Here is a 25,073-nt window from a genome sequence, read left to right as displayed (position 1 = left end):
CGAGTGTGAGGAGGTGGTGGGGTAAATAAATCCCGTGCACATCAGATACATAGAACAGATTGTGCATATCACGGACCGACAGTGCGTGCGTGCGTGCGTGCGTGCGTACGTGTGTGTTTACACCCGCTTAGCTGTAGTAGAGCGACCCTGCCCCGACACCATGCACACGGCCGACACATGAGTGGGCAGGACTGTGACTGCCCGGGTCGCCGTCCAATGGGCGTCTAGTAAAGCAATCACTGGCTGTAAGGGTCAGCCAATAGCGTCCGACACCGTCCGGGCCGGCAGCCAATAGAATGCGCGCAAAACGTGGGCACGTGGATCCGCGCACATGTTGACGCTCGTAAACTGGCGAGAGAAAGACCCAGCATAGACACAAACCGATGAACGGCCGGCCTGGATGTCCCGATGCTGCTCCTGCTCCGGAGTGTGTATTGACGGATCTGCCGTATCGAAGCGAGGAGATAGAGCCGTCAACGTTTGTTTCAGGCAGCTGCTGTTTTCATCTCACACCACTGAAGGTGAGCATCTCCTCTAACTCATCGTTTTGTATTTTTTAATGACTAACGTTTCCCGAAGTTGGTGGCAAGCCTAAAGGAATGTCCTGTCTCGCTGTATGCTGTATGGCTCCCGTTATTATTTGTTAATACAGCCCCAAACTATTTTTTTCTCACGTGGCTTTATTACATCTATTTTTATTAATAGAGCATAACTATGTAATGATGATCAGAGCTTTTTTTATATACTGTCAGAACATGACATTGGTTCATTGTTTTATCATGTATTTGATATTGTTGTCATGCCATCCTAGTTTATTCCCGACATTTGAACTGCTTTGTTAGAAATGTATGGGACATTTTTGTATAAGAATGTGTGAGTTCCTGTTGTGCGCAGACACAGACAGGCAGACAGGGAGGGAGCCAACACCTGAGACGCAGCCTCATGGTCCATCATCATCGTGCCTATACCTGTGCAGACTGTATACCGACAAATGCACCATCACCCCCACCCCCCTCCCACCTAACTCAACCACCAGCTCCATCACATGCACCACAGCCAGTATATGAACTTAAAGCACGGAGGGCGAGGGACGATTGAGATTGAAAAAAACAAACAAATAAAAGGCCGAGTTGAATCATAGTGTATAATTTGTTTCCGTTGACTCGTGCATATGCGTGTTAGCAACGTGACATTTGTTTTTTTTTTAAGGAAGCCGCTTGCCAACTATTAGATACAAATAAAATGTGAACTGTTTAAGAATTTAAGCTGATTGGGCTTATTGCAAATGTTTCCATACTCCTGAAATGAATGCAAAAATCTGTAGCACTCTCCTTTTGTCTGAGAGCGAGTTGAGACTTTTATTTCTCATAATAATAAAAAGATACATGTGTGTGTGTGTGTGTGTGTGTATGTGTGTTTGTGTGTGTTTGTGCGTGTGTGTGTGTGTGTGTGTGTGTGTGTGTGTGTGTGTTTGTGCGTGTGTGTGTCCCTGTGACCCCTCCGATATCCCCCTCTTGTGTGTTGATGGGATCAAAGACCAGCAGGCACTAAATCAAGAGATTACACAGAAGAGAGCAGAAAGAGAAGAAAGACACATGAGAAAGAGAGAGGCACATGGCCAGAGATACAGAATGTAAAATGTGAGGAAGAGAGAGGAGGAGGAGGAGGAGCAGGAGGGCTGGTCTGTAAAAAGAGGAGCACCAGGCTTCTGTGCATAACGAACGGGATGAGCTGAAGGGAGAGCAGAGAGAAGAGAGGCATACAGAAATACAGCCGTAAAGGAAGAGGTGTGTGTGTGTTTGTGTGCATGTGTGTTTGTGTGCGTGTGTGTGTGTGTGAGAGAATCCAAGGGGGGATGGAGAGCAAGCCGAGACAGAGAGGAGGGGCTAGAGAGAGCACCGGAGGCAGTGAGAGAGAGAGAGAGAGACTGCCTATTCTGATTTCACTACTCTACAAGCTCCCATCCCCCTCACATTTTACTCTCCTCTCCAGTCTCCAATCTCCTCAATGGGAGCCAGACATGCACTACCATTGTGTGCCTATACTGCCTACCCCCAGTCCCACTCTGCACCATGTTAAACTAGGGCATTGGTATACCCACCATTTTGAGTAATTGGGGGTTATTATTTTTTGGTAGCGAGATGGGGCAAAAAATGGAGAATTGCCGAATGGAAAGCAGTGATTTACTATGATTTTGTTTCCATGTCTGTCTCCATTTGCCCTGCCTCTCACTCTAGTGACAACACGCTGCTTTTCAGTGTTTTTTTTGTTATTTTCTTTCCAAGCTGAATTGACTTTTACAATGACCCTAACTCTCTGCTTTTGCCCCCCCCCCCCCCTCCACAGCAATGCAGTCCCAGGGCAGCACTTCCTCTCAGCCTTCCTTCGATTCCCTGAGCTCCAGCGACAGCCTCTTGTTCAGTGACTCGGAGCAGGCGGAGGACGACACGGACGTCTTCCTGACGGACGGCTCTGCCTCTGTCGTCATTGGCGCTCCGGGCGTAGCCGTGGCCAACGGAGACAGGGGGTCGGAGAGTCCCGGGTCCCAGTGGACGTGTGACGGCTTCACGGATAAAGAGGAAGAGGAGGAGTCATACAGGTCTGAGAATGGCGGCAAGGCAGCTCACATCGGTTTGGATGAGAGGGATCCCGCGAGCCAGATCCCGAAATCACAGGGAGACCTGCTGTTTGCTCAAAAGGTAAAGGCACGCATGAGAAGAGGGATGGTGGAGCAACGTGTGCAGAGGGAAAGCACAGAGGACTGATTCAGACAGCAAGGCCTAACCCATACTCATTAGTAATCTATCTTCTCTTCCAGTGTGCTGAGCTACAGGGTTTTGTCAGGCCTCTGCTGGAGCTGCTGAATGGACTGAAGAGGGGCCGATTCGATCGAGGTAAGCATCCTTACGTCACACCTTTCCGTCAAGCGTGTGTGCAGACCTGCAGTTTAAGTTGTAGATGCTGAACAAAGCTTTGCATGACCTAGGTGACTTCAGTCCCTCTCTGCAGCAGTCTGTATCGACACAGCCTATTGATGTGGTCTAAAGTGCAGCGTGTGTGTGTGTGTGTAAAACGACAGTCGTGCGGCTGACTCATCATCTCACGAGAGTTTAGTGGAAGTGGTGTGTGCATGTGTGTATGACGGAGAGAAAGAGACTGTGCGTGTCTATACGTGTATGCATATTTTGTAGTACTGACTGGGGGATAATGTTTTTGATTGACAGGTTTGAGTAGTTTCCAGCAGAGTGTTGCCATGGATCGAATCCAGAGGATTGTGGGCGTTTTACAGAGACCTAGCAGCGGGTAAGATTTTGTCCACATTGTCCCAGCACCCGTCCTCTGTTACTCATTCTTATCTTGCCTCTGCATCACTAGACCCCACATCTTAGTTTAGCCTATCAACGATTGTTAAATTGTAGTTATATCAAGAAAGGAGCAGTGAGGTACTCTACTATTGCAAGCCTCATCTGCTGTTCCATGTTTTATTGAAAAGTCCTCGGGCTAGGTAGAGTTACAGCATTCACCAGCAGTACAGAGAAACACCAAACTTTTAGAAGAAAGTGTTTCTAGATCACAGGACAAGACAGGACCATAAACGTCCAGATGTTTTCCCATGAAGTAACACAATAGCATTTGCCATTGTCTTTTCTAACTTGTCTTGTGTTTTGTAGGGAGAAGTACCTGAACACTCTGCTCCAGGTAGAGATGATGCTGAAGCTCTGGTTTCCTCAGATCCACACTCAGCCTGTCTCTGCAGCCTCCAGCGTCTCCGCATCCCCAGCTCGCTCCCTCCAAGACACTTCCAGCTCCACCCCGCCGCACAAGCACAGAGATCAGTTACACATTCCTGTCAAGGTGAGAACACGTGCGAGTCCTGTGTGCTCAAGAAACCTGCTTGTGCACACACAAACACCACCAAAAACTGAATTCTATATTAACTTTCAAACTACTCTCCTGCTCGTTTTCCAGAAGCGCAGACTCAGCTGGACAGGTACAGACTCTGCCACGCCTTCCCCTGTGCTTCTCAAGTGCCCTCGTATCAGTGCGGAAGAGAAGAGTGTGAAGCAAGATCGTGATGAAGGGGAAGGCCCTGCTCCTCCTCCTCCTCCTCCTCCTCCTCCTCCTCCATCACTGGCACCTGATGCAAACCAAAATTCACCAGATGTGGCCGGTAACAGCCAGCTAAACGAGGACACAAAGGGAAAGGACAGTGACGGCGAGGAACTAGGCAAGCAATCGAAATACACAGCAGGTCAAAACTCCGAGCCGAGCCTGACGTGGGTGCACGTTGCCCCCATCCTGTCCCCGCGAAAGGCCTGCCCTTTGCACGAAGGCACAACAGTGGCAGGTGACAACGAAAACCAGCCCGTTACTGCCCTCCTCCCACACAGCACAAAGGGCAGTCCAGCGATGCAAGACAGCTCCATCTCCTCTACCACACCCTACAAGCACCCCAAAAATCAGAAGAAGCCAATCCGGTGCCAAAGCCAGCCAACTGCTGGACAACAGAGTGAGAGTGAGACCGCCGAGACGTGTCAGGGTCAAAGTCAGTCTCCTCAAGTCGCGCTTACGCCTTTGCCCAAGGTGTGCCCCACCCCTTTGGAGACCTGATGCATTGAACAATCAAAGAGCCAGCAGCCTTGCTTTGTTACATCACCGTGCCAAACGCTGCTGTGTGAGGACGAAGGGAAGAGGCTGTAGGCCTGTGATTACTAGATGCATCAAAGAGAGGAAGGGGAGCAAAGAATTCTAGGTGATAAATGATGGATCATACGTAACCCCTCATGAAAACCATGACTGCAACAGGACATAATGCGTTTAAATGAATCAAATCGACCGGCATTAAAGTTGATAATCACAATAACATAATAATCTAAACATGTGCACAAAAGCAGTTGTGGTTAAGGGGAGGATAGGAACAAACACCTAAAGCTGAAAGGCTGTCTATAGCTTATTGATCAATCGGAGAGATTTTGAAGAATTTCGAGGAGCAAATAATAGCATGAAAGCAATCACTATGTTACTACGTCTAACTTGAGGGACTCACTCCATCTGAAATTAGAAAAACTGATGTCAATATTCAGAATGAAATCTTCTGAAGTTATGAGGTAGCTTCAATCCAGAGTGAGAAACACAGGGTTAGGTGAATTTAGGTGAGGCTAGTCTGACGCCAGGAGACGGGTTTGACGTTCCGTTGCAGATAGAATTGAGGCATCTGGCGTGAAGCATGAAAAGTGACATTGACGTCACTGTAAATCTCGTAGCTAGAGATGTGAGAAATACAGTGTACAGAACGCAGCATTATACTGTACTGTGTGGCGTGTTAGAGTCATCAGAGACTGAAACTTATGTCATCAAACCACGAATGTAATATGAGAACTGTTTGGCAACGAGAGGTGTGTCAACCCAGCGATCAGAGGTCAGCTTCTCTTATCATGCTGTGGGTCAGAGGTTTCTGCAAACTGGCTGGAGAGGGGAAAAAAACAAAGACCACTCAAAAAGACATGTGACTCTCCAGTCCCACAGTTAATTTATTCATGTGTTGATCGGACGATGCATTTATTTATTGTTGTATTTATTTATTGGGCAGCTGAATATCGCCTTCTGTGCACTTGCATAGTTTGGCCTACAATTGTTTTGAGGGGACTTGGAAGATGCTGTAGAGGGTTTGTGGTTTTTTTATTATTATTATCATGAGGGACAAAAAAAAGAAGGAAGTGAAATGTTATGATTGAACTATTGGACTACTGTGCCTTTTTACCAAATAGGATGTGTTCAGAAAAAAAGCATTTGGTACTTTCAGTGCATTCATACTGCATTTTGATTGTTTGCTTGCATTTTTTTTACAAAAACCAGTACACATTCGATCACGAAAGCATACATGTAGTCGTTTTCATCTTGCTTCCAAAAATTACTACACAGAGCATCCAAACCAACAGTATCATTGACTATCTAACTGCTTAAAATCCGGCGTCCAGCTCGACTATTCACACATTTACAGTTTCATAAATTGCCTACATTTCCAACTTTTTACAAACCAACAGCAGTGGCTACTATTTGTCATGTTTTACTAAAGTGTAGCCTTCCTGTGGAGCTTTTCTCTTGGTTCTGATCAACCGGGGAACAGACTGTACTGCACTTGTAGCTGGTGCTCTTGAAAACTTGAAAAAAACGTAAGGGAGGAAATCTTTTATTTACACCCTCTACTGCTGCTATTGTTATTCTGATTCCAGGTCTAATTTAGATGTTTGATAGGAGCAATCTGGAAATCTACTCACAATATTCTTCTAAATGTTGGAGGGTGTTTTAGTGATGGGATTGGATTGAACCTATATTTCAAAAGTATTGTAAATATTAAGACTAAAATATTTTTAAATTGGTATGAGTGGTTCATACACGATTTACATAAATAAAGGAGGGATATCCACATACTTTTCTCCTCCAAAATAAAACCACCACATGTGAACACACAGAGCCTCTGGCAGCCTCCATGTTACTGCCTATTGTTTGTGGAGTAAGGAGAGTTCAAGCCCTCAGTCACAGACCAGAGTCAGACCGTCTTTCCCCATCCCGTCTCCAGACGTATGACTTGCCAGATGCTGACTCTGGATCGGAGGCTGGGGGCGTCCTCCACCCCACTCCTGTTTACGGTTGTGGTTGTGACAGAGAAACCAATTGCACTTATTTTTCATTGTTTATGTCCTATTTTCATGTATGTTTTCTACTGCAGCGACCACTGCTGATTGGTCAGAAATAATATATGTCTTGTTTATTTTAGCTGCCTTTTTTTTCTTCTTAAACTGTAAAGGCTGACTGTAGTGCCCTCCTCCCCTCTCCTCCCCTCCCCTCCCCCACTCTGCTGCATTCGTCTGCCCTTGCCCTCTCTCCTTCATCTCCCTCTATCCCGATAGTATCTTTTCTATCTAAACTAAACTCTTTATCTTTCTCTCACCCCATCTTTACATGATATTACTCTACTGGCTACTTTTTCAATCATGATGAATAAGAAAAAACAATCTTTTAATAAATGACACTTTTGAAAGCTAAACTGTGTTTTTGTGCTGGTTTTTGAGAACTTTAATGTGTGTTTGTGTACAAACATTTGCATTTTTATATCATATGCAAAGTTGTGTGTAAAATGTGTGTTTTGGAAAGCAGCTCACTAAACAGATGTGTGACTCAATGGGGGGTGCAGATTTACAGACTACATTTTGAAGTGTGTATGTGTGCGTGGTAGAGCGGGGGTGGGGGGGGGTGATGAAGGGAAGGACAGGGTAGCAAGAAGGAGGGGCAGCAGGATGTGAGACTACAGCCTCAGTAATCTGACTGGCAGTAGTAGTAGGGGGGCTGACTGATCCTCCAACCAGCTGCTTCTACAGAGCGAAAACACTACTGTATAGCTTATAGCAGTCTGTGTGTGTTGTTTATTTCAAGAGGTCACAATGAGTAAATACTATAATACTATAGGTAGCAGAGAAAAGCCCAGCATGGTTGTGTCTTCAGTGCATTCCTGGTTCAGTAACAGAACAAACAAACAGGGACTCCAGTCTGATCTCTGCACCCAGGCCTGGTGATTTCAGTCTCCAAAAAAAGGATTCAAAGTCAGAAGTTAACCTCAGCGACCACTCACCAGAGCGTCCTGTGCTTCTGTTACACTCCATAAAACTTCTGTTGGCGGGGATATTTTTACATACAAACACAAGTGGGCGGTTTATATCTCTGCAACATGGTCGACAAAAACCAAACTGCTGATAACTGAGTGCCAGTTTATTGTAATATTATGTTATATCAGAAAAACATTCATTAAATAATCTGCAACTATTTTATAACTGTGTAATTGTTATTTTTGATATTATTTCATTCTGTTTTATTTAAAGCAAAAACTGAATATGCGAGGATTTGCTTTTGCTGTCTTATATCAGTGTGAAGATGGATGGGTTTTGGATTCATGGGCAGATTGGACTAAACTATCGGGCTCTAGGTAATTGTGATGGAATTGTTTTTTTACTATATCTGACTTTTTTTAGACCAAAGCAAATCATCATACACTCAAGAAAAAAAATTGTCAGTTTACGCGATATTTAAAATAGTTGTTTGTTTTGTTTTTTCATTGTAATTGTTGATTGAATTTCAACTCTGATTTCATATGTTTAATGAAATATTAAATGTAATTTGACTCAAATTCCTGAATTTAAAAAATCCTGAAACATTCACCATTTTCTCTCCAGCACCACATCCATGGATACAACGAGCACATGGGCACGAGAGTGGCACATTTTAAGAGGGTGTGGTTTGATTTCTCCCTGCTCAGACAGGATGAAGTCAGCCATGCGGCACACTCACCCTCACACACACACACACACACACACAAACATAAAATATACACAAGCGTGTGCCACTCCCCTGCACACGCTCTGACACACTGACTGGCTGATTTTGTGATGGGCCCGTCTCTGACACACTGAGTGTGCTACGTTACAACAAGAGAGACCGACCGCCCTCCCTCCTCCCCCTCTGCCTCCCTCCCTCTCGGCCCCCCCTTGTATCCATGCAGTTTTAAGCAGAGAAGCCCTTGCCCTCCATCTCCCTCCTGCCACTACACCACCCCTCCTCCTCTGGAGGATGGAAACGAGGGGCAAGAGGAAAAGGACGGGAAGAGGATGTGTAGAGGGCACAGGGAGGAGACATGACCTCACTCAGGTTTGGGGAGCATAGAGGACATTTGTTGTTTATCCCACTTGCTTTCAATTGTTTTGTGTGTAGTGCCACCCATTTGATTAGTGTGTTTTTCAGTTTGCCTCCTATTGTGTTTAAACAAAGTTTTCTTACATTACAGCCATATTATCTTGCTGTATTTGTAGCAGTCTATATTACAGCATGTATCAGTAATTGTTAATGCTTAAACGGGCTCAGTTGTTTTCACTTCTCGGAGTATCCAACCAGCATGTGTTGGATTAGCTGAGCATGTGTGCGAGCATCAATAGGATTGCACATAATGAACTTACTGCCCCTTTTATCCCCATGTTGTGTAGGTTTTAATTGTGGTTCCAAGTCCTGCTATTGGTTCTAACAGGTTAATGGTTCAAGGGTGTCTGTCCAGTTCTGCTGGACATGCCATGTGCAGAATGACAGGAATGACACAATGAGGTGCTTATTCACTTATTCTGAACACCCCTCCCCCACAATGCACTCAGTGAACTCCAGTAAAACTCACGTGAGTTGAAGCCACACTGTGACTTTACACACACACACACACACACACACACACACACACACACACACACACACACACACACACACACACACACACACACACACACACACACACACACACACACACACACACACACACACACACACACACACACACACACACACTCATGTTCACACAAAGGCGAAGACACAGTAGGAGCACCACACACTGGAACGCTTGCTCATACTCACCCAAAGTCCTCAGGGGGTTTTGGTGCCAATAGAGTCCCAAAAACAGCCTCAATGCTCATTAAAACTGCACAGTGGCCAGCCCTGCGATGGAAGTCAGAGCTACTTCTAAGTCATATCTGCCTTGCTGGAGCTCACAGCGATGACAGGCCTAAATGTGTGGGGTTGGAGATGCTGCTCTGCCCCAACCATCTGTGGTCCCCGTTCACCGTGGTGCCACCAACAGGGGACACGGTAAAGACAAGAAATACCAGGACTACGTTTTCAAGGACGCACGTGTATCTCACAACACTGTGTGTGATATTTGGGGCACGGACCGAGCTACAGGCAAATAACATCCTCATCAGTTTCATTGGCCTGAATGTGTTGCTGGTTGTGATGACGCCATTACTGCTCAATTATTCAAGTACAGCGAGTGAAAGGGGAAACACCAGAAAGAATACACCGAGGACAGAAAAAAGGAGAGCTGTGTAAAGAGGGGCAGACTAGCCAAGAAGAGTGGGTTATGAATGAGGGAAGAAGTGAGATATAAAAGCTTACAGTCTTAATGGAGGACTTGTGATATAGTACAAGCACATGCACTCACACGATACACACACTGAGGTCCTAGCAGCCCACGTGTGAAGTAAAGACAGCAGAGTCTCCTGAGATTATATCTTCCAAGATGATTTACAGCCTCCTGTCAGATGCAATGAAATAAAACTGGGTCAGCATGATGAAATATACCATAACTACACACTTGATGAATCAAAATGCCGTGCGAAGCAACATAGGGAATATCTAAATAGTCATAAATTATAATGCACTTATGTAATATATATTTAGCGTGGCAATAATGAACAATTTAACACACATCTTACATCACGGTCATGTTTTATTATGATAAGCATGAAATAGTTCAGCCAGTGAAAGGAAACGCTAGTGTGAGACTCAACAATTAGTCAATAAGTGCTTTTCTGATATGGGACTTGAAAACAAAACTGCAGACTAAATGCCTGGCGTTCCAGCGATATAATAGATTCATTCATACCCCCCCCCCATGATGATGTTTAGCTGCACAGACAAGTGGAAGTCACTGTTTGCCAGGGGTAAGAGTGTGTGTGTGTGTGTGTGTGTGTGTGTGTGTGTGTGTGTGTGTGTGTGTGTGTGTGTGTGTGTGTGTTTTGTTTTTTTCTGTGTGCACTTGTATAGAAATATCTGTGGTACTGTCCGATTATGTGCTGAGGTGTCATTACATAATAGAGTTGGCAGCAGAGAGAGTGGTGAGGGAGGGGGGAGAGGGGGGAGACAGCACATGTGGGGTGCCAACTACGAGTTCAGGTTGATCACGAGTGGTGGTGGTGGTGGTGGTGTTAGCTGCGTGGATAAATGTGAGTGAATGTGTTGTGTAGTGTCCCGCTAATCATTTGATTACGACCAGATTAAGTCATTACTCTTGTGAATGTTTATGTTTATGTTTGTGTTTATTTATTTAGATCCCCAACTTTTTGTTAAAACTTTTTTTTTATCACATTCAGAAATTAAATATTTAACCAGGTTATTTTACCGGAACTAAGGTCAAAGTTGGATGTAGCATTACTCGACTGACAGAAGTTCTGAAATGATGTCTTGATCATCAGAAAATTAACCAACAGAAATTTTGCTAATTGTTTAAACCGGAAATAAAAAACATGATTCCAGCTTTTTGGTGTGAGGATTTGCCAGATTTTATATCATTCAGTTGCATATTTTCTGGTTTTTGAAGTGCTAATACAAACAGTTTATTGTCTTAGAAGATGAGAAAGTAAGCAAATATTCACATGTGAGAAGAATTTTTGCTCTAAAATACTTTAAAATAACAAATGATCTATATGAAAATAGCTGTTGATATGTCTTCTGTGGATTGACTAATCAATTTCAGCTTAGACGTCAGCTTGGGCCCTGGAAAATTGTGGCTGTGAATTCTCTCAACATTTTTCAGCACAATAATCAATAAGCAGAATCATCAATAAGCAAAAGAAAGTGAGTTGCAGTCATATCGCTTATATATACACTTCTAATTTCTTGTGTTTTTTGATTCTGCACATAAACCGACTGTGACAAAGGTCACAGAGTTAACTGAGTTCAAAGTGATGTCTGTAGAGGCTTATGGTGGTAGAAAAAGCTCACATTTCAGCATCAGAGAAGAAGAAAATCCTTTCATTATTCGGTGGTGCAAATGAGATGTTTCCCTAAAACTACCAAATATCACAAATATGCAAACCATGTAAAAGCTCAAACTAGTTGTTGACATAAATCTGGCATGGATGTAAACTGTTAGTGAGTGAAAATAAATCGTGAGGCATGTTTTTTTGATGAATCAGCATATGCAGGGGTTGATGATGGGGGTAAACTGTTCAGAAGGAGTAATTGAATGTAGCTATAATGAATGGCTGACACTCTGGTGACTCTAATGACTCTGCAGAAGGAACACGTCTGGCAAACTAATTTATGTTGTGTGTGTATCCTGACACTGGACTGAAAGCATGGCTGCAGATTGATGGGTGGGGGGTGAAGCCTCAGGCTTACTACTGCATTCATGCTCACTAATACAACTGCACTCAGATGACCCATATCATGCAAACATAGAAAGGGGCGGGCCTACAGAGCTTTAATCACAGGACTGTTTTTATGACTAGTCTGTGGTTAGTTAGGCAATAGCTGGGCAATGTTTCACTAGTGATAACAGGAGATTATGGCTATGCTTTTATTTTAAACAAAGAAATGAGCCACAGCCTTATGGGGGGCAGTTGGAAATGAAAGGTAATCAAACCCATATTGTGGACAGTTTGCTTCAGTTAATCTGTTCACGTTCTGATTCATACACTACACTAATGCTTTTAATAAGGCTGATTATCCCACATTATTAATAATTAACACAAATAACAAGTTATTGGTCATTAAACATGATTAACTTTGGCTGGTTTGACAAAAGTCAACACCTTAGTAAATGAACCAAAGCTACAGGAAGAGTGGAAAACCTTGGTGATAACCATTAGAAAAATTGGTCATATCACGCATTCTAGTCCATATGGTACAAATTTGCATTAGACTAACTTTACCAACTTCACCAATTATTTTGTACCAAACTTGCTTCTTAATTTAAATGCATAAACAATAATTGAAATATTTGTAATATTATAAATATAAAGATTTAAACTTGAACTTAGCTTATCCTATCTTTTTAGTGTTATAAGACCTGCTTTGTGTTTTTAAACTTCCCTGTTGACATTGAAAAGTATGTGTAACTTTTTAAAATGTTGGTTATATATAGCAATTTCCTGTTGCAGGGTAACAGTGTAATGTGCTAATTTAAAATTAAATTAATTAATTAAATTAAATTAAAATCTAGGAGAACTAATATCACATTACATTTCAGAGGGGAGTAACATGCATTAATACTGTATGTTGAGTCTACATTAATAGTTGGGTAAATGAATCCATGTTTTGTCTCTATTAATAATGACAACGCTTATTTTCACTTATATTTACTTATAAATATCTATTGGTATAAGTATAATACCAACTGTTTCACCCAGTTCTGTGATAACAATGTTACATTAGTGCCACTTTTTAACATCTTCTGGAATAGCAGCAGTGATTTTTTAAGTGTCATTTTGGTCAAATCCAAACTTTTTTTCTATCCAAAGATAGTTGAAACCATGAAAACCTGACTTCTCGTTAACTGATTTCTTATTGAATACATGGATATACAGCAGGTAAACAACATCATCTGTACATCTTTTGAGTGCAATCACAAACAAACCAGGGAGGTCAAGCCGTTCCAAGAAAAAAAGGAAATATAACCAAAACAAAGTAAAAAAAGATTTTAAATAATATTTTTGTAAAGCTAACTGAGTTCATATGATTACACAGCTTATTTCTGTTTGTACGTGCATTCATCAAAAAAAATATTGTTTAATATCGGCAGACAGCTCAGGAAAGTTGGCTTCTTTCTTAAAAATGTTGCCTTATGTATGCAACGGTGTGGAGATCTTGATGTATGCTGATGATAAAGTCCTATTTACACATGGTAAAGATCCAAAACAGGTTGCTACCAAATTGACACTAGCACCAAGTGGGTCACCAAGTGGTTAAGTAATTCTTGTCTCACACTGAATACTGAAAAAAACATGTTCTTCCAAAATAAACATAAACAAAGTGATATTCCAAACATATATGTGGATGGTAAAAGCTAAAAAATGTTGATGAGTTTGAACACCTGGGAGTGACCTTAGATTCCACACTCACTTTTAAAAAAACATATTAAAAAGTTGGGCAATACATTGAAATATAACATAGCTCATTTTAGAATAATCCTTAAAAAAATCCTTAAGAGTTCATGCTTCTATGTTGACACTGTAAATGCTATGATTATGTTGCATCTGCATTTCTGTCTGTATGGTCCCGGGCTAACAAGACTGCCCTAACATCTATTAGAACACTTCACAAACAGGTAATTAAAGTTTTAGACAAAATATCAATGATATACCACCATTGTGCCATACTGGGCAAGTATAATATGCTTAGCCTTGATAATATCATATTGTGTTCTGATATGCGCCTTATACACAAAATATTTCATAATAATGCTCCATCTCTTTTAAAGAATTTGTCCATCTCTGCTCTGAACGAATGGGCAGAGCTACTAGATCTAACTGCATTTACGCAATCAGCCTTCCCCTTTAGAGCTACTAAAGCTTGTTACAGATTTTGTTGCATGTGAGGTAAAAATGGATATTAAGTACTATATTAAGTAAGTTAGTACTAATTTAGCTCTAATCATCAATCGGTACTCAGTATTTCTGCATATAGCCATAACTTCCCTAATACTCATTTGTTTCATGCTCTGTGTGTGTGTGTGTGTGTGTGTGTGTGTGTGTGTGTGTGTGTGTGTGTGTGTGTGTGTGTGTGTGTGTGTGTGTGTGTGTGTGTGTGTGTGTGTGTGTGTGTGTGTGTGTGTGTGTGTGTGTGTGTGTGTGTGCTTAATCATTTACCTGCCCAGGGACTGCAGATGGAAATGAGCTTTTAGCTAGAATCTGGTACAACTCGTCTTTTTACACTGTGTAACCAATTCATTTTGTACAAGGTCCCTGAAACAAATAAACGAAATAAAAATAAATAAATAAATACATTTTGTTAAGAATAATGTGTTATGTGTAACCTTAAAGGAAAAACGAGACACCCCCCTTTTTATTATTTTTTAAATTTTAATATTATTTTATTTATTTTTAAATTATTTTATGATTTATTTATTTACCTTTTTTTTTAATTGTATTTCCTCTTTCTTTTTATGCAAAAAGACATAAATGGTAGTGTTACGTACTCCGATACAGTTGATGGCGGCACCAAAGAAAGTTATGGTCGCAACCTGCCAACAAACACAAAGAAGAAGAAGAAGAACAAACGGGACACTTCCTTCGCGTGCGTCCGGGTGGAAACAACGGACATTTGAGCCGCGACACGACCGTTGTTCATGTCGACGAAGAAGAAACAGAATCCGTTTCCTCTTCCGGGTCGTGGATCAGAAACGTCGTGTGAACGGCGCGACTAAATAGAAACTTTCTACAGAAAACTTTACCGTTTTGAGTGTTTTTACGCTTCTTAGACTTGATCGCTTCTGTTTAACTCCTACAGCGTGAGCCCGATAAAGGACCAAGGCGGAATCTGAAGGTTTGTAAGTTGAATTAAGCGGTTATTCGCTGGTTGTTGGTAGCTCGCAGACAGCGTTGTGCTAACGTTAACTAGCATGTAGCCGGGAGTTTTGGCGGATGGCATTTTTTTTATCGTGTGTTGCTCCTGGTTAGCAGATTTGTCTAACATTACAGCTATCAAATGAAAAACAGTAGCAGGTTTTGGACAGACTGTGAATTGATTATCATGGAAACGAATTAGTTGTGTTAGTCGCTATGAGTGAGACAACGGATAGTCCTCATGTAGCTAATGTTTGGGACTGTTTTCATTGTGACACAGCTTCAGTGTTCGTACGAGTGCTGGACATCCTTGAAAACACATGGATTATAGTTTGGATCTGGTGTTTTGAACAAAGGGCTTGAAACTGCTTGAAATGTTATGTCATATAAGATGGCATATATGCTACAACACAGAAAAGATCTACATATTTGAGGGACTGAAAGCAGCATTTTCTGACATGTTTGCATGAAAAATGACTTCTGGTGATTAACAGATGATGAAAATAGTTGGTGCTTATTTTTCTGTCCAGTTAGTTTTCCTTTCATTTGTCGTCCTTCAGTAGAAAGCTGTCTCAAAACATCCTGTTGGTGTTTTATCGAAAGTGAAGATTACCTCAGGTTATGGGAAAGCTGCAGTAAACAAAAGTGTTTTTAGGCCCGATTTAAAAGAGCTGACAGTCTGTGCACACCTCAGGTGTTCAGGAAGCTTGTTCCACAGGTGTGGAGCATAAAAACTGAACGCGGCGTTTTAGTTCTGACCCTGGGAATACAGAGCAAACGTGTCCCTGAAGACCTGAGGAGTCTGAGTAGTTCAGATCCAACAAGCAACTCAGATTTATTTTGGACCCAGACCATTCACCAGAGATTTAAGGACGGGTGTGATGTAGTTCATTTTCTTGGTGTTGGTCAAGACTCTGGCAGCAGCATTCTGGAAGAAACTGCAGTTGCCTGATTTACTTTTGCTAAGACCTGTAAAGATGTCATTACAATATTGAACTGTATACAAATGTGTAGTTTACCACAGCTGTAAGGTGCTGGAAAAGCGTGAAAACCTACATTGAAATGCTTGAAAAGTGCTTGAATTTGAATTTGGAAAGGGTGTAGGAACCCTGCAGCAAATGGTGCATGTTGTAAATGTGATGGTGTTCTGCAGGATTGGAAGATGTCTCTTCCTAAACGGGAGGTGGAGGAGTTGAGGCCATGGGTGGAGCGGACTGTGAAGAAAGTGCTGGGTTTCTCAGAGCCCACGGTTGTCACTGCTGCTCTGCACTGTGTTGGAAAGGGGCTGGACAAAAGGAAGACCATAGGTAACTGTATTGACCATTTGAGACCTGCTGTATTCAGAAACATCAAGATTTAGTCAAGATTAGTTTAAGATGAAATGCATTTTGCACTAAGCATCAGCAATCCCAGATCAGTAAGCATTACAATAACCCTAATTAATTTAATCTGTGTGGAAAATGCTGATGCAGTAAAGATTGCAATGATTTAACTTCACTGTATGTAGGACCTTCAAAAAGTTGTCCACATAATTTGGGTCAACCATCGCAGTTGATTAAACAGCCTTTCAAATAGACTAGTTAGGGACACATCCATTTCATAAATTTCATATCACGATTATAGTCACCAACATTATCACACTTATCAATATTATCCAGGTATCGTTTAAATGTGCTGAAAAAGTTCCATATGTACTGATACACACCAAGTTTGATTAACACAACCTTTCATATCAATTGTCTTTCTGGGGACAAGGTGACTATCTTCGATCAGGTTTCTCTTATAAATAATACAAAAATACTAAAATATGACCACACTTCAGACGTCATTTAGACAGATGAAATGTCTGGAGTGCTGTCACCGCCTTTCACCGTGTTTTCACTGATATGACTGCTTCTCGGAGTCTATGGACGGTTTAAATGACAGTTATTATCAGTATTTAGTAATATTTAAAACATTAATACTAACTGTCAAAGAATTTTGCCACGGTTTAAACCAGTAACCATTTCATCCCGAGTGGCGACCAAAACGTTATATGTAGATACTATTATCCCTGACAAGCTTCAAGGTAATCTTAGCTCTCAGCACTCAATAAAGAGAATTTCATGTTACATTTAACACAATAGATAATAATTTGCTTGATCCAGGTGAAAAATACTAACCAGACAAAGCTCCCCATATCCTTCATTTTATTTATCACCGCTGCACATCTTTCTTGACTCAACTGCCAGGCACTTACTTTAAAAAAGGACATACATTGTAACAATGATAAAAGGAGTTCTAGGTTTGTGTTAATTATTCAACACTTATTTCCACCTCAGACCAGCTGCGTCCCTTTCTGGATGACTCCGCCGGAGGTTTTGTAGAGCGTCTTTTTGAAGCTTTGGAGGAAAGCCGCATTGCACGTGGCAGCAAAGGAGCAGGAGAAAAGCACCGCAAGAGAGACCTCAAGGTAAGAAAAACAGTGCACAAACTTTAACAAGCCACCTCTGCTTGATCACCACATACCTAAATAATCCAGTTACAGTGATCACAAGTACATGCACTATTACAAAAGTGTGGAAGTCAGGAAATCAGACATTGCCAGTATATATGCTTAGATTGATTACTCTTAAAACCTAGTTACGTTCCTGTGTGGAGATTATTGTCAAAAGCACAAAATCACATTAGAAAATTCTATATTTAACCACATTATAAGACATAAATGTAAACGCACTGATCTTTGGCTTAATGGTGGCGTGTGGTGTTTCTCTTTTTTCTGGTTGGTCTCAGGATGTATTCAGTGATGAGACTGAAGCAGGTGCAGTGCGAGAAACTCCGGAGTCAGGGGATGTGACAGCGCCAAAGAGGAAACGAGTCCCTCGCTTTGAGGAGGTGGAGGAGCCTGAGGTCATACCTGGACCCCTGTCTGAGAGCCCTGGCATGCTGACCAAAATGCAGGCATGACATTTTTTTCTCAGTGACATTTAAGATTGTACCTAAATAAGATGTTTTTAATTTTTTATGATGAACTTTCTGCATTTACTTACCTCTTCTCTGTATTTTTTTATAGATAAAACAGATGATGGAAGCAGCCACAAAACAGATCGAAGAGAGGAAGAAACAACTGAGCTTTTCCTCTTCGGCACCCGTAAAGAAATTACTTTTTTTTAACAATTTACAAACTGCAAAACAAGTATCAGAATTCAGGCAATGTATGCAGTATGCTACTGTTGTTATTTCCTGCTGACTAGCGGCTGCCCCTTTCCACACCACAGTCCCAGCTGGAATCCCCTCCAGTCTCCCGGCTTCATGGCACATCCGCCGCTTCAGGTGGTGCCTCATCTATCGCCCCCTCCCAGGCCGCCAGCTTCATGAATGATGCTATCGAGAAGGCCCGCAAGGCTGCTGAGCTACAGGCCCGCATCCAGTCCCACTTAGCTATGAAACCTGGTATCCTTGGAGCCCTGGGGAACACTGGGCCTCACAACCTAGTGGCACTAGCTAATCTACACGCTATGGGAATTGCCCCACCGTGAGTAACGTCACAGTATTTGGGATTTAAAAATCTAAAAAAAAAAAGGAATATTCGTCGATTGTGTGCAGTGTGAAAGTAGTCTGCTTTCTCTTTGTCCCTTTGTAGGAAAGTAGAAGTCAAGGAGATAAACAAACCAACACCACTTATTCTGGATGACTTGGGAAGAACTGTGGATGCCAGCGGCAAAGAAGTTGAACTCACGCACCGCATGCCTACGCTGAAAGGTATGTTCATAGTTGTCACACACACACACACACGCACGCACGCACGCAATCTTAATTTCTCGTCTCCTTTTCCTCTGTCTGTGTAGCAAACATTCGAGCGGTAAAGAGGGAGCAGTTCCGTCAGCAGCTAAAGGAGAAGCCTGGGGAGGACTTGGAATCCACGTCCTACTTCGACCAACGTGTGACTATTACACCAGCTCAGCGCATTCGCAGGGGCTTCAAATTCCATGACCAGGGGCGCTTCGAGAAGATTGCCCAGAGGATTAGAACTAAGGTTTGATTTAGCTGAGCGTCAACAGTTGTCCCAGCCTGGTTATTTGGAAAAAAGACATTTAATTAAATAATGGTTCAAAACAATTTGTTTTCCCCCTCCCGCTTTTGACCTTGACCTCAATCAGGCCCAGTTGGAAAGGTTGCAGAATGAGATTGCCCAGGCAGCAAAGAAGACAGGAATCCAGGCATCCACCAAGCTGGCACTGATTGCCCCTAAGAAAGAGATAGGAGATGGGGAAGTGCCCAACATTGAGTGGTGGGACTCCTTCATCCTTCCCTACAACATAGACATGTAAGAAACTACAACTGACCCAGGAATGTATCGACTTAACAGTATGATGTTCCATGAAATGTAAAACTGTCCTTTGTCTCATTGTCACTGTCATGATATTGTAGAATAAATAATAATGGAACCTGTACAACAAACTTACGTTTCCCCACTTATCTTATGAAGATCATCTGACACACCATTTGAAGAGTTGGAGCTCTTTGGTGTGACCAACCTGGTAGAACATCCTGCCCAAATTAGCCCTCCAGGTAAATATACGGAAGTTAAAGGTGCTCCCAAAATATGTGTGTTATAAAGATGAACACTGCTGTCCCATAAAGATCTTCATCATGAGTTCACAATATCTGTGTAACATGAACTTGGTGACTTGATTATTTTAAATTAAGGCTCATCACATAAATAGTACTAAATAAAGATATTACGATTATGATATGAACACTACTGCTCCAGATTGTCCGGCTATCATATTGCAGAGAACCATTTTCTCAAATTAGACCTCGATCCCAGGTTTTGCTACTTGTATGCTTTTGCACTCCGAAATTGTTTTTTACCGACAAGATTGATTTTACATTTGTGCAGCAGCTTTTTAACAATGTGCAGACATCCCTTTTTTTAGTTGTTTTCTTCTGTCTGTCTGTCTGGCCCGTGTGCATGCTCTAATTTTTGAAAGCTTTACCCTGTCTACAAGCCCCTATAAAATGTCATTTAAATTATTCATATCATATTATGTGTTATAATGAAACAAATTCATTTTATTTCTCAGTCGACACAGATAAGCCGGTAACGCTGGGCGTATACCTGACAAAGAAAGAACAGAAGAAACTGAGAAGACAGACACGAAGGGAGGGACAAAAAGAAGTTCAAGAGAAGGTTCGTCTGGGACTGATGCCTCCACCAGAACCCAAAGGTACGTACACACAAATGACTTAAACTAGAGCTGCAGGATTATGGACAGAATGATAATCATGATTCTTTATCAAGATTATTGATTGATGTTAGGGGCAAAAATATTTTTATTGCACTTTCAAATTGAAATGCTCTTTTCAGAGTTCCGCTTTCACTTTCACGTTGTGCTACATTCCAGCCAATTAATACATTTCTGTGTCAAAATAAGACTTAAAATAAGGGGTTTTCACTTGTATTCAGTGCAGTTAAATTGTAACCCACTGGGACTAGCTCTTAGCACCTTTGCTCCAACATATGATTTTTTATTTTGCTCCCCTACCTCTGTTGGATATTACTCTTCTAATCTGGACTGCAGCTGCAACAGTTAGGGAAGATTTTCACAGGCTGCTGCTGCAGGGTGTTCACACAGAGGCATGACGGTTCCCCAAAAGTTATCAAAACATCTCAATCGCCCCCTGGTGGTTGTCTGTTGATATAGGAAGTGCTTGATTTGATTAGCAGCCTCATTTTCTATGAACTGAGGGACACATTTTAAACGTCAATATCAAAGTCGATCATTTTCATTTAATTATGGAAAGCTAAAAATGGCACTCCAATTCATTTTCAGTTATTGGTGCAGCTCTAATACAAACTACTGCAATAAAGATTAAACAGAATCTAACAGATTTTCTTTCATTTTCTTAGTACGCATTTCCAACCTGATGAGAGTGCTGGGGACGGAGGCGGTACAGGACCCCACGAAAGTAGAGGCCCACGTCAGGGCGCAAATGGCCAAGAGACAGAAGTTAGTAACACCACTCACCTCCACGCTGCTACACTCTCTCCTCATTTCTTGCACTATTGTATGAAGAACAAAAGCTCTCCTCAAGGTTTTTCTAATTGTGTCTCCCTCTGCGCAGGGCTCATGAGGAGGCCAATGCAGCCCGCAAGCTCACAGCGGAGCAGAGGAAAGAGAAGAAGGTCAAGAAGTTAAAAGAAGACCTCACTAATGGTGTTCACATTGCAGTGTACAGGTGTGTAATTGTGGCAAGAGAACACGTGATTTAGTTCAGATATTGTGTTGTGTGTGTGTGTCACATAGGAGTGTGTCTAATTTAAGCATCCGCCCTTTCCTGTACAGGATCCGTAACCTGCAGAATCCTGCTAAAAAGTTTAAAGTGGAGGCCAATGCCAACCAGCTGTACCTGACAGGCACAGTCGTGCTGCATAGAGACGTCAACCTCGTTGTGGTGGAGGGAGGTAAGAGACGACACTGACAAGTGCCAAAGCAAACCTGTCAATGCTCTCTGTTAGTTCAGTTTGTCTAGTTCACAAATCACAGCTGGTATATTTCATGACATAAACTGTTTGCTGTGAGTGAAAAATGTCCGGTGTCGAGATAAACCACCAATCACTTACTGATGTTCTTCTGGAAGATTCTGATCAACTATATCCATCATTTTCATGTCATGTAATCGGGCATCGCTAGATTTTTTTGCAAATGTAACGCCAATGGCTCAGACCGAAATGCCTCTGGAGTCAGATGGATAGACCTTAAACCAATCGGAGCAACAAAACATGTGACTGGTGCTTTCTTGGCACATGCAAGCTGAGGAGGTGCATGGGCCGTTATGAAACAGGGAGAAAATGCAGCGGTGTCACAGAATTTCTCAAATTAGATCTAAATGGTACATTAAATGTGTTGCTGCAAACTTTTGAAGTAAGAAATAGGCAATTCAATCCCATAATCTTGATTCATATTTGATAAACGCTGACTGTTTGACTGTTTGATCTTAATTTTGTGAGCTTGGTAAGTTGCACTGGACAGACCTACAGGACTGTGACACTCCTCCGTTTCATATCAAAGGAGGCTCCATATAAGATAAAGGGCTGTGATTGGTCGGCTGGAGATCTCTCTGCTCTACCAGAGCAAATAAAACACGAGCCTCTAGATTGTTCTGGGCTGCAGTAATGTCTCGCCAGCCGCAGCCATCCTGTGACGTCCCGCCTTCTCCCCCTCAAAGAAAGCTGTGTAACGAGACTCAAAGCGTGTCTGTGCAGCAGCAGAGAGAGCCTGTTCAGCTCTCAGTGCTTTTGTAGCTTCTAAATTAATCTCTGTGGTCTGCAGTTTAGTTTATCTCCTGTTTCTACTTTCAGTTTTATTTTTCTTTCATGTTAGTGTTCAGTTACTGCCAATGAAACCCACGTTTAAAGGAATGGCGTGTTAATCGCCGTTTGCAGCAGCCTTTTGACCGCTCACTCCCTGGCTTCTAAATGGCAACAGAAGAACAGGACCTGTAGTAATGTCTTAGATGTTTGTGAATGCAAGTATACTAAAAATATAAAATACTAAAATGCAAAGCCGGCCAAAATACACAGAGCTGCTATGGAGCCAAAGCCACTCCACTGAAGACCCGCCTTCAAGCAGGTAGCACTTTTGTAATGGAAATGCAAATCCTTGCCGTACTGGCCTGACAAGCCGAGCCAGTACACGTGTATGCAAAAAATGATACTTGATCATGTTCTGAAAAATGTATAGCTGTACGTCTATGAGGTTTGATGTCAATTTCAAGTGCGTGGCTCTGCAAGGTTTTATTTTCTTTGCTACCCCTTAAAGTCATACTTAAAATGTAAATTTCTCCCTCCTTTTTTAGGCCCTAAATCCCAGAAAAAGTTCAAGAAGCTGATGATGCACAGAATCAAATGGGAGGAACACAACAGTAAAAGAGATGGTACGAGCGTCTTGACTTATGAGTCTTTTGCGCTTGTTGTCATACCTTTGTGCTTATTTCAGGGATACTAAACCATCTTCCCCGTGATTCTCAATTAGATCCAGATGGCGATGATGACACAAAGAGGAACAACAAGTGCTGGTTGATTTGGGAAGTGAGTGTTTACATATCCTGCGTTACTTAAATTCATTTAAATTAACTTTGTATTGTTTTGTGATCTCATTCAAATCTAACGATTCCTTTTGGTTCCCCAGGGTACAGCTAAAGAGCGCAGCTTTGGGGATATGAAGTTCAAGCAGTGCCCTACAGAAAACATGGCCAGAGAACACTTCAAGAAACACGGCACAGAACACTACTGGGATCTAGCTCTCAGCAAGAGTGTGTTGGACAGCACAGATGACTGAAAGATCAGTCAACACTCCCTTCTACAAGCCCCCAGACCCACAGCATCACAGCCAGTTGGCCCTCACTGAAGACTGGCTGAGGATAGACCTAATCAAGAGACTTGGACATAGAAAAGGAGAAACAATGAACCTGTGTGGATGTTTTTTTTGCAAGAATGAGTGTCTGTGAGTGTGTCTGCATCAGTGTTTCATTCTTTGTTGGTAGGCTATTCTGTCAGAGATCGTCTTGTCTGTTATCGAAATTCAATCTGACAGATTACACTGTGTGATATAAACCACTTACCCAAAGCTTTTTGTGATGACAAGAACTGTTGTCAGATTATGTTATGACTTCTGTGATGAAATCCCGCCATGTACACTGATACTAATCCCTGTTTGAGTCAAAGCAGTTAATAAAAACCAACACATCAGTGAACAACCACACTGCTATTGTGCTAACAGTGAGGATTTCTGAGTAATGTTACAACATTGTGGTAAGACTTATTTTAGTCACACAGGTACATTTCAAAGGATTTAAAGTAAATACAACAAATAAATATTCAATGCGTCTGTAGTATATTTTCTCTCTGACGTTACAGTCGCACAGCCTTAAATAAACAACAAAATTCAACCGACTTCTGTTTGTTTTTTTCCTCCGTCAATGGGAAACGACTCTGCTTATGTCATTTCAAAATCAGCTTTAATGGCCAAGTAAGTGCGAACACAAGGAATTTGACTCACCTTCACCTCCAAGGCACTGCCAATTGGTGTGAACACCCTGCACCAGTTGAGCATTCAGCTTTTTCGTGCTTTTGCACATATTCAGCTTTTTTAATATTCCCTTCAAATATTCAGCTTTTTTTGTTTGCACATATTCAGCTTTTTTAATATTCCCTTCAAATATTCAGCTTTTTTTGTTTGCACATATTCAGCTTTTTTAATATTCCCTTCCAATATTCAGCTTTTTTTGTTTGCACATATTCAGCTTTTTTAATATTCTCTTCAAATATTCAGCTCATTGGTTCTCACAGAGCTGGCCTTTTGCACAATTTCAGCTTTATAATCTTTTCAAATATTCAGCTTTTTCATATTTGTTTTTTACATATTCAGCTTTTTTGATGTTTTCTTCAAATATTCATATTTTACATATTTTTTCACATATTCAGCTTTTTTAATATTCTCTTCAAATATTCAGCTTTTTTATTTATATATTTATTTCAGTGTAGCTTCAGTATTAAAGCATTTCAGCGCATGTCCTGCTGTAGTTGTTGTTTGTTGTCTGTGGTTATAATGCCCTTACACTGAAGGGGGCGGGTCTCTAGTCGTCCTCATGACGTCAGCTCCTTCATGCGCATCAGTCGCGAGCGCTCCAGACAGAGCTGCAAAGATGGCGGCCGGTTCAGGGGCTGCAAGCGGGCACGGAGCCCGCAGCTCCAACGCTGTTGCTCTGGAAGCGTCTTTGGACAAACGGTTTCAAGGAGTATCCAACACTATGGAGTCAATACAGGGACTTTCAAACTGGTGCATTGAGAACAAAAAGCACCACAGCCTGGTCGTTCGCCACTGGATGAAGTGGCTCAAGAAATGTGAGTAGCTCTTCACTGCGGCTAACGTTAGC

General features: G+C 41.9%; 3 protein-coding genes across 8 annotated transcripts in view; all 3 read left to right on the top strand.

Annotated features, from left to right (window-relative positions):
• Nucleotides 1-410: 410 nt before the first annotated feature.
• On the top strand, nt 411-4,611 carry LOC310950865 (uncharacterized protein; the record flags this gene model as incomplete). Its single annotated transcript, XM_083918880.1, has 6 exons — nt 411-521; nt 2,347-2,699; nt 2,819-2,894; nt 3,225-3,303; nt 3,672-3,855; nt 3,970-4,611. The coding sequence occupies exons 2-6, from the start codon at nt 2,349-2,351 to the stop codon at nt 4,609-4,611; spliced, it is 1,332 nt and encodes a 443-aa protein (XP_083775006.1). The 5' UTR covers nt 411-521; nt 2,347-2,348.
• Nucleotides 4,612-14,986: 10,375 nt separating this feature from the next.
• Nucleotides 14,987-24,067, top strand: prpf3 (PRP3 pre-mRNA processing factor 3 homolog (yeast)). 2 transcript variants are annotated; one of them, XM_083917978.1, is made up of 17 exons: nt 14,987-15,132; nt 16,306-16,459; nt 17,474-17,604; nt 17,925-18,092; nt 18,205-18,282; nt 18,410-18,666; nt 18,775-18,893; nt 18,980-19,167; nt 19,292-19,458; nt 19,621-19,703; nt 20,219-20,362; nt 21,046-21,145; nt 21,261-21,374; nt 21,482-21,600; nt 22,995-23,072; nt 23,171-23,226; nt 23,327-24,067. In XM_083917978.1, exons 2-17 carry the CDS (start codon nt 16,315-16,317, stop codon nt 23,474-23,476), a joined length of 2,097 nt encoding a protein of 698 aa, XP_083774104.1. In that variant the 5' UTR covers nt 14,987-15,132; nt 16,306-16,314; the 3' UTR covers nt 23,477-24,067. The 2 variants fall into 2 exon arrangements, with proteins under 2 accessions (XP_083774104.1, XP_083774103.1); XM_083917977.1 differs by having other exon boundaries at nt 18,386-18,666.
• Nucleotides 24,068-24,842: 775 nt separating this feature from the next.
• The window catches only part of LOC310950366 (threonine--tRNA ligase 1, cytoplasmic-like), a gene marked incomplete at its 5' end in the record, with an annotated part of 30,632 nt that continues 30,401 nt past the window's right edge, over nt 24,843-25,073 (top strand). For all 5 annotated transcript variants that reach the window (XR_014593289.1, XR_014593290.1, XR_014593291.1 and 2 more), the window contains one exon: nt 24,843-25,041. Coding sequence is in view for 1 of the 5 variants with exons in the window: in XM_083918115.1 (XP_083774241.1) it covers nt 24,843-25,041 (199 nt within the window). The remainder of the gene's footprint in view (nt 25,042-25,073) is intronic.

This window comes from Echiichthys vipera (genome assembly GCF_963691815.1).
Source record: "Echiichthys vipera genome assembly, chromosome: 8".
In the NCBI taxonomy this organism is placed as follows: Eukaryota; Metazoa; Chordata; class Actinopteri; order Perciformes; family Trachinidae; genus Echiichthys; species Echiichthys vipera.
The sequence above is the reverse complement of the archived record's forward strand: the minus strand, read 5'-3'. Positions and strand labels throughout refer to the sequence as shown.

Bases quoted from the DNA above. Each gene is read 5' to 3' on its own strand.
- prpf3 (XM_083917977.1), top strand. From the start codon at position 16,315: ATGTCTCTTCCTAAACGGGAGGTGGAGGAGTTGAGGCCATGGGTGGAG. The intron at 19,459-19,620 runs GTAAGAAACTAC...TATCTTATGAAG, and splicing joins CTTCCCTACAACATAGACAT to ATCATCTGACACACCATTTG. The intron at 21,375-21,481 runs GTGTGTAATTGT...TTTCCTGTACAG, and splicing joins GTTCACATTGCAGTGTACAG to GATCCGTAACCTGCAGAATC.